Source organism: Dama dama, chromosome 28 (assembly GCF_033118175.1).
Source record: "Dama dama isolate Ldn47 chromosome 28, ASM3311817v1, whole genome shotgun sequence".
NCBI classification, from domain to species: domain Eukaryota; kingdom Metazoa; phylum Chordata; class Mammalia; order Artiodactyla; family Cervidae; genus Dama; species Dama dama.
Genome location: NC_083708.1, coordinates 23,732,324 through 23,750,318, shown reverse-complemented (window position 1 = coordinate 23,750,318; position 17,995 = coordinate 23,732,324). Strand labels below are relative to the sequence as shown.

The 17,995-nt window shown below is 38.6% G+C and overlaps 1 protein-coding gene across 7 annotated transcripts in view; it reads right to left on the bottom strand.

Moving 5' to 3' along the window:
• ECHDC1 (ethylmalonyl-CoA decarboxylase 1) overlaps positions 1–17,995 on the bottom strand; it is a 59,412-nt gene that overhangs the window by 32,640 nt on the left and 8,777 nt on the right. For 5 of the 7 annotated variants that reach the window (XM_061131556.1, XM_061131555.1, XM_061131557.1 and 2 more), the window contains exons 2-4: positions 10,871–10,908; positions 10,215–10,436; positions 1,975–2,117 (exon numbers count right to left, since the gene is read on the bottom strand). In XM_061131556.1, coding sequence (XP_060987539.1) covers positions 1,975–2,117; positions 10,215–10,434 — 363 coding nt within the window. In that variant the 5' untranslated portion in view covers positions 10,435–10,436; positions 10,871–10,908. Of the gene's footprint in view, positions 1–1,974; positions 2,118–10,214; positions 10,437–10,870; positions 10,909–17,027; positions 17,076–17,995 lie in introns of all 7 variants that reach the window. The other 2 variants (XM_061131551.1, XM_061131553.1) reach the window with 2 other exon arrangements.

Here is a 17,995-nt window from a genome sequence, read left to right as displayed (position 1 = left end):
CCTTCCAACTAAAAGAAAGCAAAATAACCTTTCGCATTTTTAGGGATGATTTCCTATTTGACTGTAAGGTCAGGCCACTCAAGGTGGCTCTTCCCTGGCTCTCTGTACATCCCTTCCTCGACCAGTGCTTGCTTCGTTTACACCCTACTCACATGGCTGACCTTTCTACATACCTGCAAGTCACTGTTCTCCTCAAAGGTGCGGTGAGGGGCATTCTGCTAGTTTCCCTGGTAACCAATGAGCCAACGTGAAGCTCATTCCCCTTATAAGTGGCTCCCCTCTTCCATGAAGCAAAGACTGTCCTGCCCTGCCTGCTGCAGCTGGTGGGGTGTTGCCTCAGGACTTTGCTTCAGACATGTAAGCTCCCTCTTTTCACTGGCCCACTGATAGCTGTCACTGAACCCAGGCTCTTTCTTTGGTCTTGAAGCTGGGCAAGTGTGGGCTTTCCAGGCCTGAGAGTAGAACCCAACACTGACTTATACCAGACCCACAATAATCTATCATTAGTATCTCATTCTATCTTTATAGTGTCTTTTGTGAACAGAAATAAGATGTCTAGCAACAGAATCATTCTAGAGGTGAAAAATTATAAGCAAATGACTTGCAGGCCCCATAGTAAAATTACTAGTAAAGCCTGGGTAAGAATCCATATATTCAGATTGCTGGCTTAGTATTCTTGATAGGGATAAAGTAAAGGGACAGAGCAAGTGGTTAAATAATTAATCCCAAGAGGGGACTGTAAATAAAACCAAAGTTTGGGAGAGTTAGTAAGTTAATGATCATTTAAGACAGCAGTTTCACTTTACCACGAAACCAAACAGGCTTCCTTAGCAGTAAAAGAATGCAACAGAAGCATAAGACGTGCCCCAAAATTATAAAGTAATGGTGGAATGAGACCCACATCCTGCCCAGTAAGCATAGTAAGTTAATGACTTCTATGATGTGGTTCTCTATACACAGTAAAAACAAAAACATAAGGAAAAGGTGATATTATACTGAAACCTGAGATGATTTACCATATTTTGGCATATGTTAGCTCCTTTTGCTCATTTCCATTGCACCATGACAGTGCCAGTTTGACCACATAGGGACAAGAAAGACCCCCACCCAACACAGAGGAGGAACTGATGAAGGAATCCTCAAGAATACGGAAGATGGTGGTCTTCTCCCTGTCTCCACTTTCCCTTAGATTATAAAACTGTAGCTCACTCAGTTCTTAGGCTGGCACCCTCCTGCCTGCCAGAAAATGTTGAAACCAACTTTCAAATATAAATCTATCAAAATTAGGAAAAGATAGATCTTTCCTCATATATCTGTACAAACAGAAATTGCATATATTATGCAAACAGAAATCCTTATACTACATAGAGTGGTGCAAGAGCACCACTCTATAATTAAAACATTAACTACATACAGTTCACATCTGTCATTAAATGGTAACAGATACATTTTTCTCCCTTTTTCCTCTCTCTCTTTCATCTGTTTTTTTTTTTTTTCCTGCCTAGGGAATGTTAGTCCAGGGCTGAATTCACGAAAAACAGCTTCCTTGGAGGACAAATACTGACAGATGATTCCAACTGCTTTTCGGTCACCATAATTCAAAAGCAAATGTTTCAACTCCCAGCATTTGTTGGAGCCTACCAATTGCCAAAACCACGCTAGATATTTCATATATGTACCACAGGCAAAACTCCGTATCATGAGATGCTAAGGGGCTTCCACTTAAAAAATTCACATCCTTGCTGGTTTTAATAGTGGACGTTTTACTGCCAACCTTCCTGTCCTTCATTTTTCTGCCATTACTTCACACTATTACAAGCTAGTCTTTTAGATACAAAACAAAAACTCTTATCTTTGGAAAGCTATTAGAGAATAGCTGTCATCATAATAACCATGTAAGTAAAATATAAACATCTTAGCCATAGATGGCTGACAAACATGTAGAATCTACTGCTTAATTCATACAATACTTGCCTCTGGAGTTCCTAGTGCTTTCACAGCATTCAGATCAGATCCTGAAGAAAAAGTATTTTTTGCCCCACGGACGATGAGACCTTTCCCCTCTGTCCAGTTTTCCAACTCAATCACTTTTTCCAGAAGTTGTAGCATCATAACGCCTGCCAGAGAGGGGAGGGGGAATCACAGACACATAAAATATTGGACAAATAGAAATAATTTAGAACTGTAAGGTATCAAAAAAGACTCTTAGATCACAAATTTTACAAATACTGAATGTCTATCAAATGCCTATAATGTTGGTACTGAGTATATACAAAGAAGATAAGCATGACAGTCTCTCTGCTTTAAAAATTTACAATTTGTTAGTGATCTCTCTCTTTCCTCCTTAATTAAGAAGCCACATAAATATGTGGTTAGGTAGGAAAAAAAGCTGGCCCTGAATATAAGAAACCTACACCAGTAGTTAAACTAATCTTACTGACTCTGTGAAATAAATGTAAGAGATGAAATGGACCATGGGGTATCTGCTTGGGTGATCTTCAGGCAAGGACCTGAGAGTTGTGAGTGTAGGGCTCATTTATCATCTCTCAACCCAACCCAACCCCATCACTCTAATCAAAGTAGCTCTAAAAAAAAAAAATAACAAAGTAGCTCTGCTTGTGTCAGTTTTAAACACTAGGCATCAAATTAATACTTGTTTCCATTTGAATAAAAAGCTTTACTAAGATAAATCATAAAGTATAGTTATTCAGTAGTTAGTTAAAATTAGTAGCTATCTAATCTAAAATCTCTAGAACAATCTTACCTAATTTTATTTTTTTATAGGCTCATATAAAAGTTGCCTTTTATTCTCTGAACCAAATGAAGGTATGGAGCTGCACTGTCCAATGAAGTAGCCACGCCCACATGAAGTCACTGAGCACCTGAAATAAAGCTAGTCTAAACTGAGATGTGCAGTAGTGTAAACAGACTTTGGCAGGAAATAGCTCTCTACAGGAAGTCTCTTCTGTCTTATCACTAACCTTAGGCCAGGGAACGCCATCCTCTGCTCATCTCTGGCCTTAGGCACAACTATCAGATCTCTGGATGACAGAGTACATTGCCTAACCTGTTGGTTCTTTCCATAGATCAGATAAGTAGAGGTGAAGAATAAGTAACAGAGGACTAGATCTCTTCCCTAGCTTCTTCTTCAGAAATCTCAGGAACAAATCCAGGCAAACAAACTATGTGAACGAGAGCATCTAAAGAAAACTCACAAAAATTCAACAAGCCAGCACACAGTGGGGGATGGCAATGACTCAGACATTTCATCTCAGTGACTGAGATTATGTCCCCTTTTTCCTTTAAAACTTTCATGGCTGAGCAGAATCTTCACAGGTGGTTTTTGTGGGACATTGAGTCCACCATCTTCCCAGACTGCCAGCATTCTGACTAAAAAGCAACTTTCTTTCCTAACAACACTTGTCTTGAATGCTGATTTTTGAGTAGCAAGCAGCCAGACCCAACTCGCTAACAGTAGTGTAAAATACATAGCAGATTTCAAAGACCTGGTATGAAAAAAACAGGAAAATATCTCATTGATACTTTTTATATCAATCACAAGTTGCAATATTCTGAATACACTGACTAAACACAATATTACTAAAGTTAATTTAACCCTTCTTTTTCCTTTTAAAAATAGGGCTACCAGAAAATTTTAAATGATATATATAGCTGACACTTGTGTCCTGCATTATATTTCTATTTGTTAACATTTATAGCAAGATATATCCCTGGATTCTGCTGAGTGTAAAGAAAAGTCATCTTGTGTTTAAAGACTCATCATTGATAATTTACAAAGTTTACAGTCTATCGAATTACATCTATAGTTATGATTATGTAAAGACAAAACTATTGGGATATTTTTGAACCCAATATTTCAAATGCTACTACAAAATATAATTCACAACCCCCTCCCTCTATGAAGCATGTAACTGATAAACAGAGACTGCCAAAATCACCTTGAAACATGAGTGCTGGGTAGTCAGCAAGGTTATTCATTGGCTTCTGTATTACATCATGGTAGAATAGCTCAAATTTGAGCTTTGGCAAAAAATTACAAATTATCCAGGTCCTAGACCTTGAAGTCTCTTAAATGTAAAATTCTTATATGCCAAGAGTGTTGCCTAGCAATAGAAGGTATTTACCTGTATCTCAGAGTTAGAAAAGAGGCAACAAATAGGCAAGTACAGTGCTTTTACTGATTATTAGAATTACACGGTTAAAATGACAGTCTTATTTTAGTTCACAAAAAAACTAAATTTTTTTTTTCATTTTAGGGTTTTCTCTTTAGTTTTCAATCTCTGAAATATCCTTCCTTTTATCTCCAAGTGATATTAGCTGAACACAAATGAAGTTATTAAGCACTTAAAATTTCCATGGAAAAAATAATCAAGCTCAATTTGATTAATTTTATCAACATCTGTATTCATATATATAAAAAAACATTAAAATATACACAATTAGTAAAAAATGTTCCTAGTTCAAACAAGACAATGGTGCCCACTATCACCACTATTATTCAACATAGTTCTATAAGTACTTGCCATAGCAATCACAAAAGAAAAAGAAAGAAAAGGATCCAGATTGGAAAAGAAGTAGTAAAACTCTTACTGCTTACAGACAACATGATACTATACATAGAAAATCCCAAAGATATTACCAGAAAATTACTAGAGTCAATCAGTGAATTTAGTGAAGTCACAGGATACAAAATCAATCAACACACAGAAATTATTTGCATTCCTATATAATAACAATGAAAAATCAAAGAGAAATTAAGGAATCAATCCCACTTACCACTGCAACAAAAAGAATAAAATACCTAGGAATAAACCTACCTAAGGGAGACAAAACAGCTGTATACAGAAAACTGTAAGACGCTGATGAAAAAATCAAAGACAACATAAACAGATGGAGAGATATAGCACGTTTTTGGATTGGAAGAATCAATATTGTGAAAATGACTATACTACCCAAAGCAATCAACAGATTCAATGCATCCCTATCAAATTACCAATGGCTTTTTTCACAGAACTAGAAAAACAACAAAAAAAAAATCTCACAATTTGTATGGAAACACAAAACACCGTGAGTAGCCAAAAAATTCTTGAGAAAGAAGAATGGAGCTGGAGGAATCAACCTTCTTGATTTCAGACTATATTACAAAGCTATAGTCATCAAGACAGTATGGTACTGGCACAAAAAGAGAAATATAGACCAGTGGAGCAAGATAGAAAGCTCAGAGATAAACCCACATACCTATGGGCACATTATCTTTGACAAAGGAGGCAAGAATATACAATGGAGAAGAGACAGTCTCTTCAATAAGTGGTGGTGGGAAAACTGGACAGCCACATGTGAAAGAATGAAATTAGAACATTTCCTAACACAATACACAAAGATAAACTCAAAATGGAGTAAAGAACTAAATGTAAGACAAGAAACTATAAAACTCTTAAGAGGAAAACATAGGCAGAATACATAAATCACAGCAAGATCCTCTATGACCCACCTTCTAGATTAAGGGAAATAAAAACAAAAACAAACAAGGGAGACCTTATAAAACTTCAAATTTTTTGCACAGCAAAGGAAACTATAAACAAGGTATAAAGACAACTAAACACAACTGTCAGAATGGGAGAAAACAACAGCTAATCAAACAACTAACAAAGGATTAATCTCCAAAACAGATAAGCAGCTCATGCAGCTCAATACCAGAAAAACAAACAACTAAACCAAAAACTGAGCAGAATACCTAAACAGACATTTTTCCAAAGAAGATACACAGATAGCTAAAGGCTAACAGAGTTTTGCCAAGAGAATGCACCGGTCATAGCAAACACCCTCTTCCAACAACACAAGAGAAGACTCTACACATGGACATCACCAGATGGTCAACGCCAAAATCAGACTGATTATATTCTTTGCAGCCAAAGATGGAGAAGTTCTATACAGTCACCAAAAACAAGACCAGGAGCAGACTATGGCTCAGATCATGAATTCCTTATTGCCAAATTCAGACTTAAACTGAAGAAAGTAGGGAAAACCACTAGACCATTCAGGTATGACCTAAATCAAATCCTTTATGACTATACAGTGGAAGTGAGAAATAGATTTAAGGGACTAGATCTGATAGACAGAGAGCCTGATGAACTATGGACGGAGGTTCGCGACATTGTACAGGAGACAGGGATCAAGACCATCCCCACGGAAAAGAAATGCAAAAAGGCAAAATGATTGTCTGCGGAGGCCTTACAAATAGCTGTGAAATGAAGAGAAGCAAAAAGCCAAGGAGAAAAGGAAAGATATTCCCATTTGAATGCACAGTTCCAAAGAATAGCCAGGAGAAATAAGAAAGCCTTCCTCAGCGATCAATGCAAAGAAATAGAGGAAAACAACAGAATGGGAAAGACTAGAGATCTCTTCAAGAAAATTAGAGATACCAAGGGAACATTTCATGCAAAAATGGGCTCAATAAAGGACAGAAATGGTATGGACCTAAAAGAAGCAGAAGATATTAAGGAGAGGTGGCAAGAATACACAGAAGAACTGTACAAAAAAGATCTTCACGACCCAGATAATCACAATGGTGTGATCACTAACCTAGAGACAGACATCCTGGAATGTGAAGTCAAGTGGGCCTTAGAAAGCATCATTACGAACAAAGCTAGTGGATGTGATGGAATTCCAGTTGAGCTATTTCAAATCCTGAAAGATGATGCTGTGAAAGTGCTGCACTCAATATGCCAACAAATTTGGAAAGTGCAGCAGTGGCCACAGGACTGGAAAAGGTCAGTTTTCATTCCAATCCCTAAGAAAGGCAATTCCAAAGAATGCTCAAACTACCACACAACTGCACTCATCTCACACGCTAGTAAGGTAATGCTCAAAATTCTCTAAGCCAGGCGTCAGCAATACGTGAACCGAGAACTTACAGATGTTCAAGCTGCTTTTAGGAAAGGCAGAGGAACCACAGATCAAATTGCCAATAACCACTGGATCATCAAAAAAGCAAGAGAGTTCCAGAAAAACATCTATTTCTGCTTTATTGACTATGTCAAAGCCTTCGACTGTGTGGATCACAATAAACTATGGAAAATTCTGAAGGAGATGGGAATACCAGACCACCTGACCTGCCTCTTGAGAAACCTGTATGCAGGTCAGGAAGCAACAGTTAGAACTGGACATGGAACAACAGACTGGTTCCAAATAGGAAAAGGAGTACGTCAAAGCTGCATATTGTCACCCTGCTTATTTAACTTATATGCGGAGTACATCAATGAGAAATGCTGGGCTGGAAGAAGCACAAGCTGGAATCAAGATTGCCGGGAGAAATATCAATAACCTCAGATATGCAGATGACACCACCCTTATGGCAGAAAGTGAAGAGGAACTAAAAAGCTTCTTGATGAAAGTGAAAGAGGAGAGTGAAAAAGTTGGCTTAAAGCTTAACATTCAGAAAACTAAGATCATGGCATCTGGTCCCATCACCTCATGGGAAATAGATGGGGAGAAGTGGAAACAGTGTCAAACTTTATTTTTTTGGGCTCCAAAATCACTGCAGATGGTGACTGTAGCTATGAAATTAAAAGACGCTTACTCCTTGGAAGGAAAGTTATGACCAACCTAGATAGCATATTAGAAAGCAGAGACATTACTTTGCCAATAAAGCTCCGTCTGGTCAAGGCTATGGTTTTTCCAGTGGTCGTGTATGGATGTGAGAGTTGGCCTGTGAAGAAAGCTGGGCACTGAAAAATTGATGCTTTTGAACTGTGGTGTTGGAGAAGACTCTTGAGAGTCCCTTGGACTGCAAGGAGATCCAACCAGTCCATCCTAAAGGAGATCAGTCCTGGGTGTTCACTGGAAGGACCGATGCTGAAGCTGAAACTCCAATACTTTGGCCACCTCATGTGAAGAGTTGCCTCTTTGGAAAAGACCCTGATGCTGGGAGGGATTGGGGGCAGGAGGAGAAGGGGATGACAGAGGATGAGATGGCTGGATGGCATCACCGATTCGATGGGCATGGATTTGAGTAAACTCCGGGAGTTTGTGATGGACAGGGAGGCCTGGCATGCTGCGATTCATGGGGTCGCAAAGAGTTGGACACGACTGAGCGACTGAACTGAAATGAACTGAATAAACATATGAAAAGATGCTCAATGTCGCTCATAATTCAGTTCAGTTTTCTCATCCTCTGTCATCCCCTTCTCCTCCTGCCCCCAATCCCTCCCAGCATCAGGGTCTTTTCCAAAGAGTCAACTCTTCACATGAGGTGGCCAAAGTACTGGAGTTTCAGCTTCAGCATCGGTCCTTCCAGTGAACACCCAGGACTGATCTCCTTTAGGATGGACTGGTTGGATCTCCTTGCAGTCCAAGGACCCTCAAGAGTCTTCTCCAACACCACAGTTCAAAAGCATCAATTCTTCGGCACTCAGCCTTCTTCACAGTCCAACTCTCACATCCATACATGACCACTGGAAAAACCACAGCCTTGACTAGACGGACCTTTGTTGGCTACAAAGTAATGCTTTTTAATATGCTATTTAGGTTGGTCATAACTTTCCTTCCAAGGAGTAAGTGTCTTTTAATTTCATGGCTGCAATCACCATCTGTAGTGATTTTGGAGCCCAAAAAAATAAAGCCTGACATTGTTTCCACTTCTCCCCATCTATTTCCCATGAGGTGATGGGACCAGATGCCATGATCTTAGTTTTCTGAATGTTAAGCTTTAAGCCAACTTTTTCACTCTCCTCTTTCACTTTCATCAAGAAGCTTTTTAGTTCCTCTTCACTTTCTGCCATAAGGGTGGTGTCATCTGCATATCTGAGGTTATTGATATTTCTCCCGGCAATCTTGATTCCAGCTTGTGCTTCTTCCAGCCCAGCATTTCTCATGATGTACTCCGCATATAAGTTAAATAAGCAGGGTGACAATATGCAGCTTTGACGTACTCCTTTTCCTATTTGGAACCAGTCTGTTGTTCCATGTCCAGTTCTAACTGTTGCTTCCTGACCTGCATACAGGTTTCTCAAGAGGCAGGTCAGGTGGTCTGGTATTCCCATCTCCTTCAGAATTTTCCATAGTTTATTGTGATCCACACAGTTGAAGGCTTTGACATAGTCAATAAAGCAGAAATAGATGTTTTTCTGGAACCCTCTTGCTTTTTCGATGATCGAGCAGATGTTGGCAATTTGATCTGTGGTTCCTCTGCCTGTTCTAAAAGCAGCTTGAACATCTGGAAGTTCACAGTTCACATATTATAATTAGAGAAATGCAAATCAAAACAGCGAGGTATCACCTCACACCGGTCCAAATGGGCCATCATGAAAAAACTACAAAAAATAAAGTTAGAGAGGGTATGGAGAAAAGGAAACCCTCTAGCACTGTTGGTGGGAATGTAAACTGGTACAGCCACTATGGAGCACAGTATGGAGATTCCTTAAAAAACTAGGAATAAAACTACATATGACCCAGAAATCGTACTACTGGGCATATACCCTGAGAAAACCAAAACTGATAGAGACACATGTACCCCAATATCCACTGCAGCACTATTTACAATAGCTAGGATAGGGAAGCAACCTAGATGCCCATCAATAGATGAATGGATAAAGAAGATGTGGTACATATATACAATGAAATATTACTGTCATAAAAAGGAATGCATTTGAGTCAGTTCTAATGAGATGGATGAACCTAGAGCCTAATATAGAGAGTGAAGTCAGAAGGAGAAAAACAAGTATCATATATTAATACATATATAGAGAACAGACTTGTGGACACAATAGGGGAAGGAGAAGCTGGGAGAAATTTAGAGAGTAGCATGGAATCATATACATTACCATAAGTAAAACAGATAGCCAGTGGGAATTTTCTGTTTGATGCAGGGAGCTCAAACTAGTGTTGTCTGGCAACAGAGAGGGGATCAGGTGGGAGGTGAGAGGGGGGGTTCAGGAGGAAGGAGACATACGTATAACTATGACTGATTGATGTATGGCGGAAACCAACACAATATTATAACATAGTTATCCTCCAATTAAAAATAAATAAATTTTAAAAATATTCCTGGTTCATGTGACAACTTTTTGTTTTTTCATGTTCTACAAAGAGTACCAAGACTTTCAAGAATTCTGTCTACAGAGTTTAAGGATAAAGATTACAGGATAGCAGGTTAGATTTGGTATCATTCTTTAACATAAGAAAGATCTCTATACCTGAGAAGGCATTCATTTTACTTGGATTGTTCAGCGTAAGAATGCCAATGCCATTGTTTTCCTTCTGAAGGTCAACAGATCCACCAGGAAACCGTTCAAGTTTTTTTTTCACTTCTTCTTCATGGAAGCCATGAGAAGTATTATAAAGTGACAATCCTATCTGATGCAGCAATTTTGTCTTTACAGGGTTAGGCGATGTCTTCAAAAGACTTCTTGCCATTTCTGGAAAAAAGAGAGAAGTATGCAGTAGTCTAGCTAAACAGACACTTTTCTAATATAATACATTAACAGGCTTTAGCGAGAGACCTTTCTGTTTACTGGAAGGACTTCCCTACTTCTCAAAGCACTCTAAGTACAAGATTGCTTCCCTTCTCCCAGCTTCTCAAACCAAAAAATTCACAAAGTACATTATTTCAGTACATCAGTGGGAGATGATGACATAGTTACAGGGCATTTACTGAAATCCAACACACTAGGAGGGTTTAGAAAACTGTTGCTATTCTGTAGTTAGCACCATCTCCTGCCTTCAGGGAGTCTTCTTCATGATGGCAGTTCTTCTAACTCTAAATCTAAGAAAAAATTCAGTCCAAAAGTCCCTTTGGAAACAACCTCTAGGCAGAAATGCAACAGAGCAGTATTCTTGGTATTAACCTTACCTTATGTAATGCTTTCACAGAAGAAGCTGGAAGGAGTCCTGAGGAAAATGGGGAAAGAAATAGGAACACATGTGTAAGGTTTCTGCATTCCCCAAAGTTCTGTCAACTCTTCTCATTTTATATATCTCATCTCCGGGTAATTGCCTATTTGTTCAAATGCTTTTTGTAAGTATTTTTGTTGACATAAAAAATACACTCAGAAATGATACAAATTATAAGTTACAGTTAATGAAATTTTCACAAGGCAAATACATTCAAGTAAATAGCACTCAGATCAAGAAACAGAACATGAACCTTACAAGGTCCACCATTCATGGTGCCACATTTTGGTCACGACTCCAAATAAGGATAACAACTATCTTGACTCCTAACACTCAAGATTAGTTGGCCTGCTATTGAACTTTATATAAATTAAAAAATATGGTATATATTCTTTTGTCTGGTTTCAACTATGTTTGTGACACCTATTACTGTTATTATGTGTAATGAGATTCTAAATAGTCCATTCTTTTCATTGTTGCATTTCATTATGTGAATATACCACTATTCATCAATTCCAATGTAATTGACATTAAGGTTGTTTCTGGGTTTTGGCATTCTGGGCATTTGGCATACACCTGCTGTGAACATTTTAGTATCTGTCTTTTGGGTCAACACATATGCACTTCTGTTGGCTATATCTAAAAATAGAAGTACTGGATTAGGCAGCAGTTGGCTAAAACTGATTGTTAAACATTGAAGAATTTTGCAAGTTGTTTTTTTTTTAAACCACTGGTAGCTTGAAATTGTAAGAAATAAAAAAACTTAAAATAGTCCATTTTCAAGGGTGCTGGCTTTGGGTGGAAAAATTACTATCAGCCAAAGTTGCCCAACAGCTTACTGATGTAGTAACCATAAGGGTTATAAAACTGGAAAGTCCGGGCAAACAAAGGGAGGGTGGAATGTCTAGGATTTTCGTGGAGGCTCATTCTGCTGGTGAATTCAAAACAGAAAAACAGGAATAGGTGCACAGAAAAGGAAGAAACAAGATGTTGGGGAGGGGCCAGCCCATAAACAGAGAGGGAACAAACCTAGGAAACGTCAGGGAAGACTGTTCACCCCACAGTTCTCAGCCAAGAAGGAACTGGGGGAAGGATTTGCATGCTAGGGGATAAAATTGCTTGTTTTAATGACACTGGGAATGCCTGCCCACCAGACACCAGATCTTGCAAGACCGTCATTAAAGCCTCTCTTCTAGCTGCACCTAGTGTCTCCAAGTCCATTCTTTCAGTCTGGGCCGGTGGGCTTTATTTCCCACAGAAATTACTCGTGGTGAACATATTAGCAAACTCTACATATCAATCTCTCTCTCTTTCTCAAACTCACACACATCACACACACATTGCCATTTTCCATTTTCCAAGGACTGGTCATAATGATCACATCTGTTCATTTTTTCCACTTTAAGAGATACTGGCTACTAAGAGTTTTCATATCCACAGAGAGTGAACACTCCAGTTGCTCCATGATCTTATTAATCACTTGCTAATGTCTTTTTATTTTCTTTCTTTCCATTTTAGGCATTCTAGATAGTGGTACAGTCATTGTGGTATCACTTTGCATTTCTATGACATCTAATGAAGTGAAGTTCCATTTTCATATGCTAATCTGTTATTTGCATATCATCTTTTGTAAAGTGCCTCTTCCAGGTTTTTTTACCCATTTTTTCTATTTATTTATCTTTTATTCCAGCACAACCTGGACTCAAGATTGCTGGGAGAAATATCAATATCCTCAGATATGCAGATGACACCACCCTTAGGGCATAAAGTGAAGAAGAACTAAAGAGCCTCTTGATGAAAGTGAAAGAGGAGAGTGAGAAAGTTGGCTTAAAGCTCAACATTCAGAAAACTAAGATCATGGCATCTGGTCCCATCACTTCATGGGAAATAGATGGGGAAACAGTGGAAACAGTGAGACACTTTATTTTGGGGGCTCCAGAATCACTACAGATGGTGATTGCAGCCATGAAATTAAAAGACACTTCCTCCTTGGAAGGAAAGTTATTACCAACCTAGACAGCATTTAAAAAGCAGAGACATTATTTTGTCAACAAAGGTCCGTCTAGTCAAGGCTATGGTTTTTCCAGTGGTCATGTATGGATGTGAAAGTTAGACTAGAAAGAAAGCTGAGTGCCAAAGAATTGATGCTTTTGAACTGTGGTGTTGGAGAAGACTCTTGAGAGTCCCTTGGACTGCAAGGAGATCCAACCAGTGCATCCTAAAGGAGATCAGTCCTGGATGTTCATTAGAAAGACTAATGTTGAAGCTGAAACTCCAATACTTTGGCCACCTGATGCAAAGAACTGACTCATTTGAAAAGACCCTGATGTTGGGAAAGATTGAGGACAGGAGGAGAAGGGACAACAGAGGATGAGATGGTTGGATGGCATCACCAACTCGATGGACATGAGTTTGGGTAGGCTCCGGGAGTTGGTGTTGGAGAGGGAAGCCTGGCATGCTGCAGCTCATGGGGTCGCAGAGAGTTGGACACGACTGAGTGACTGCACTGAACTGAACTGAACCTTTTACTACTAACTTGTAGAAATTCTTTTATTCATTTGCCTATAGCTTTTATTAAAACTCTTAAGACAATAAATCCTGCATTTCCATCCCCACTGGAAATGTTATGCCTGTGTACTCCTAAATCAAACAAAAATCAACTTCCTTGTTCCTTACCTCTAGATGTACCACAGGCTTCTCAAAATCAGTTTAAACCTGAACTCACACTACTAAAACCTGTAACTACTTTATTCCTTCCCTTAACTATATGTAGTATCAACAACACAGAAAGCCAGAGTAGAAAACCCAATCTCCTCCCCCTCCTTCATTTCTCATGTGCAATCTATCTTTTTTATTTTTCCAATCCTTTATTTCCCCTACAACAAAGTTCAAACCTATGTCTCTGGATGAATACAATGGCCACCATTAGTTTCACACTACTCCTTAAAATCAGAGCTATCTTTCTACTGTATGCTCTTAAAAGCACAAATCTACAAATACATTTTCAAAGAAATTGAAAAGATTTAAAATAGGGTGACTTCTCAGGACTTGAGCATGAACCTAAAAAATGAAGAAGAAATAAAGTGATAAAGGTTGATAAACTTAAGTCTATGGGAAATGAAAGGTGAAGTTCAAAAATATACTAATTAAAATATGAAATAGCTATGAAAAAATAAAGGATTTTAAAGGCTTTCTAAATTATTGACTAAATGTAAATATCAAGTTTTCTCAAGATTCTCTTAGCTAGCAGAGGAAATCTACACTAAAAATTTCAGGAGCTGTTGAGAAATGACAAGCAATGGGGCTAGAAACAAATTAAGTGAGCAAACAAAGCTTATATTCTAATGCCTATATGTTATATATATATATTATATACATATATATTAGGGGAACCACTGCCCAAAACCACCTACCCTGGCCAGGGTTGACAGTAACCACTTGCATGAGTTATCTTACAACAGGAGACCTTGGTAGGGAACACGGAAGCTACCACCAACTGGAAGAACTCGGGAAAAGTCAAAAGTAGTGAGACACCAATTCATATGTCCTGCCAACCTCCCAGCATCCTTCTCGCTGGAATCCATCTTGGCTGAACAATGCACAGGCCACCAGGAAGGAACCTGAGTCAGAATGATTAGCCAGAGACAACCCAGAAACTACCTCCATTACCATAAAACCCAACACTGCAAGCCACATGGCAGAGCAGTTCTGGGTTCCCTTACCCTGCTGCTCTTCACCTGGGGGCCACTTCCCAGTGAAGTCTTTTGCTTTGTCAACACATTTATCTTCTGGAACAACTCACTTCTAAGTGTTAGACACGCAGCGCCTACTCTTGGACCCTGTAAGGCATCTCCCTTCCTGCAGACCCTTTCCTGAAACATACATAAGCTCACAACTCCAGCCACGTGCATAAAAAATCCATCTCGACCCCAAACACTGTTCTTTCTCTTTCATCTCCCCTTTCACTATCCCCAGATTCAAGCTCAGTGATCAATGTTTGTGGGAAAAGTAAAGAAACAGATGAAAATACTGTACATCATTTCAAAATGAGTTTGGAAGCCTTTTTGCTTTTTTGAAGATAAAATCTGAGAAACATACACAACTAATAGATTAGCAATTAAGATAAATCTTTAAAAACAGGACAGGATTCTTTATTGGATTATTTAAAGTAGACAATAGTTTCATTCTAAGAATAAAAAAGGGGTTGAAGAATTCTGTGCATAAGAGCCATTAAGTAAATTACACACTACATGTAGGTTTTTATAGTCAAGAAATTCATAGGACTGGGATCCTAGTATATAAACACATGTGCATATGATAAGATATATTTGGTAAGACATAATTGATAACAGTTCAATGGAAATTAACTGAGTTCTTATTAGTCATCTCCCCTTTATTAACTAGCTATTTCAGGAGGAAAAAAAAATTTTACCCTCAACAAATTTTCAGTTTTATCAAAGAAACGAAGTATGTACACATTAAGCAAAAATAACTCAATTCTCTAATTGAAAACAGAACAAAATTCTTCCTTTTATTAAGCTTTATTCAGTTCAGTCGCTCAGTCGTGTCCAACTCTGCAACCCCATGAATCGCAGCACGCCAGGCCTCCCTGTCCATCACCAACTCCTGGAGTTTACTCAAACCCATGTCCATCGAGTCGGTGATGCCATCCAGCCATCTCATCCTCTGTCATCCCCTTCTCCTCCTGCCCCTAATCCCTCCCAGCATCAGGGTTTTTTCCAAAGAGCCAACTCTTCACATGAGGTGGCCAAAGTGCTGGAGTTTCAGCTTCAGCATCGGTCCTTCCAATGAACACCCAGGACTGATCTCCTTTAGGATAGACTGGTTGGATCTCCTTGCAGTCCAAGGGACTTTCAAGAGTCTTCTCCAACACCACAGTTCAAAAGCATCAATTTTTCGGCACTCAGCCTTCTTCACAGTCCAACTCTCACATCCATACATGACCACTGGAAAAACCATAGCCTTGACTAGACGGACTTTTATAGGCAAAGTAATATCTCTGCTTTTTAATATGCTATCTAGGTTGGTCATAACTTTCCTTTCAAGGAGTGAAAGTGAAGTTGCTCAGTCGTGTCCGACTCTTTGCGACCCTGTGGACTATGGCCCACCAGGTTCCTCCTGGCTCACCAGGCTCCTCCATCCATGGGATTTCCCAGGCAAGAATACTGGAGTGGGTTGCCATTTCCTTCTCCAGGGGATCTTCCCGACCCAGGGATCGAACCCAGGTCTCCCGCATTGTAAGCGTCTTTTAATTTCATGGCTACAATCACCATCTGTAGTGATTCTGGAGCCCCCAAAATAAAGCCTGTCACTGTTTCCACTGTTTCCCCATCTATTTGCCATAAAGTGATGGGATCAGATGCCATGATCTTAGTTTTCTGAATGTTAAGCTTTAAGCCAACTTTTTCACTCTCCTCTTTCACTTTCATCAAGAGACTCTTTAGTTCTTCACTTTCTGCCCTAAGGGTGGTGTCATCTGCATATTTGAGGATATTGATATTTCTCCCAGCAATCTTGATTCCAGCTTGTACTTCTTCCAGCCCAGCGTTCCTCAAGATGTACTCTGCATATAAGTTAAATAAGCAGGGTGACAATATACAGCCTTGACGTACTCCTAAGCTTTATTAGAGACTTGATTTTTTTTCCTCTCTTCACCAGTAAACTTTTATCATGAAGTCTAAGAATTTTCTGTAGGCAGAAAGGGACCTGAAGATACTAAATCAGTGCACAGGATTATGATATTTTATTTCCCTTCATTCTTTCCAAGTTTTCACATTTTAAGCAGTAGTAGAACAAAAATTAAGCAACATCCTAATTTGCTGGGGAGTAACGAAAAGAAAAAGTAAACTCAGATTAGCTTTTCTCTACAATGTCTTGTAGATACCAAATACTGTAGAGACCAAAATATTGGCAGAGGTGGCTACCTTTAAGAAACTCTCATCTTACATACTTTCAGAGTATCAGTTCTTCACCTATCTATTTTAGCACTAACCAATTAGAACGAAAATGATACAGCCCCACTCCCCTTCCAAAACAAATCTAGGAAAACAGGAAACAAGACCCACACTTCCATTTCACAAGTAATGAAAGCTTACCTATGTGTGAAGCTTTCCTCTAGGGAGTCACCTACTTACTGTCAAATTCTGAAACAACAGGAGAGATCTCAAAGTTCTTACTCTTTTTCTCCAAATAAATACATATATTTTTATAGCAGAATATTAATTTATTAAAAAGCTTTAAAACTTGAGGCATCACTTCAAGTAATTAAATAGCTGCCCACAATCACAAATCTTTTGAAATATGTATCTGATGAAATAACAATATTTATGTTATGAGACCATGACATGATTATTCCTAAATTACTTCTATAAAAGACTACTGTCTTAAATTTGAAATGAGGTTTTATTACTGTGGCTAGAATTAAAATAAACATAGACATGAAGAAACCTAACCTAAGATACTTTTGAAAAAGTTAGGTTTCAGAATGAGCGTGTTGTATTTCTTAACCTAGACAATGGATACACAGGTATTTATTTTTCTTGTTGCTGTTCTTTAAACTCTTCTTATGCTTTTTTAACTATGGGCAAGTATGCCACATTTCTCATTAAACTTTTTTCTTATTAAAGGATACCATTTCTTTTTTTTCTCTTCCCGACTCAGACTCCAGTTCACATCACCCGCTAAAGGATAACATTTCCAATTTGGAATGGAGAGGTATCTCTGCCTTTGCCAATAATCTCTCCCAATCTTCTAAAACACCAATTTCAAAACTAATTTTTCTAAGTATTCTGTTTTTTTTGCATAGAAGATATTTAATAAAGAACACAAATATTGCTATATTGCTATAGGTGGCCACATAGGTATCTGGAGTCTCTGGCAGTTCTGAAAACTAAGAAGTGTCCTCGTTAAAGGTAATAACATTTCTTAAAACTTGATGTATGACCAGAAACCAGGTAAGAAAGAATCAGAGACGCTCCTGCCTCCAGTAAATTATAATGACTCATAATCACGCTCCTGCCTCCAGTAAATTATAATGACTCATAATCACACTCCTGCCTCCAGT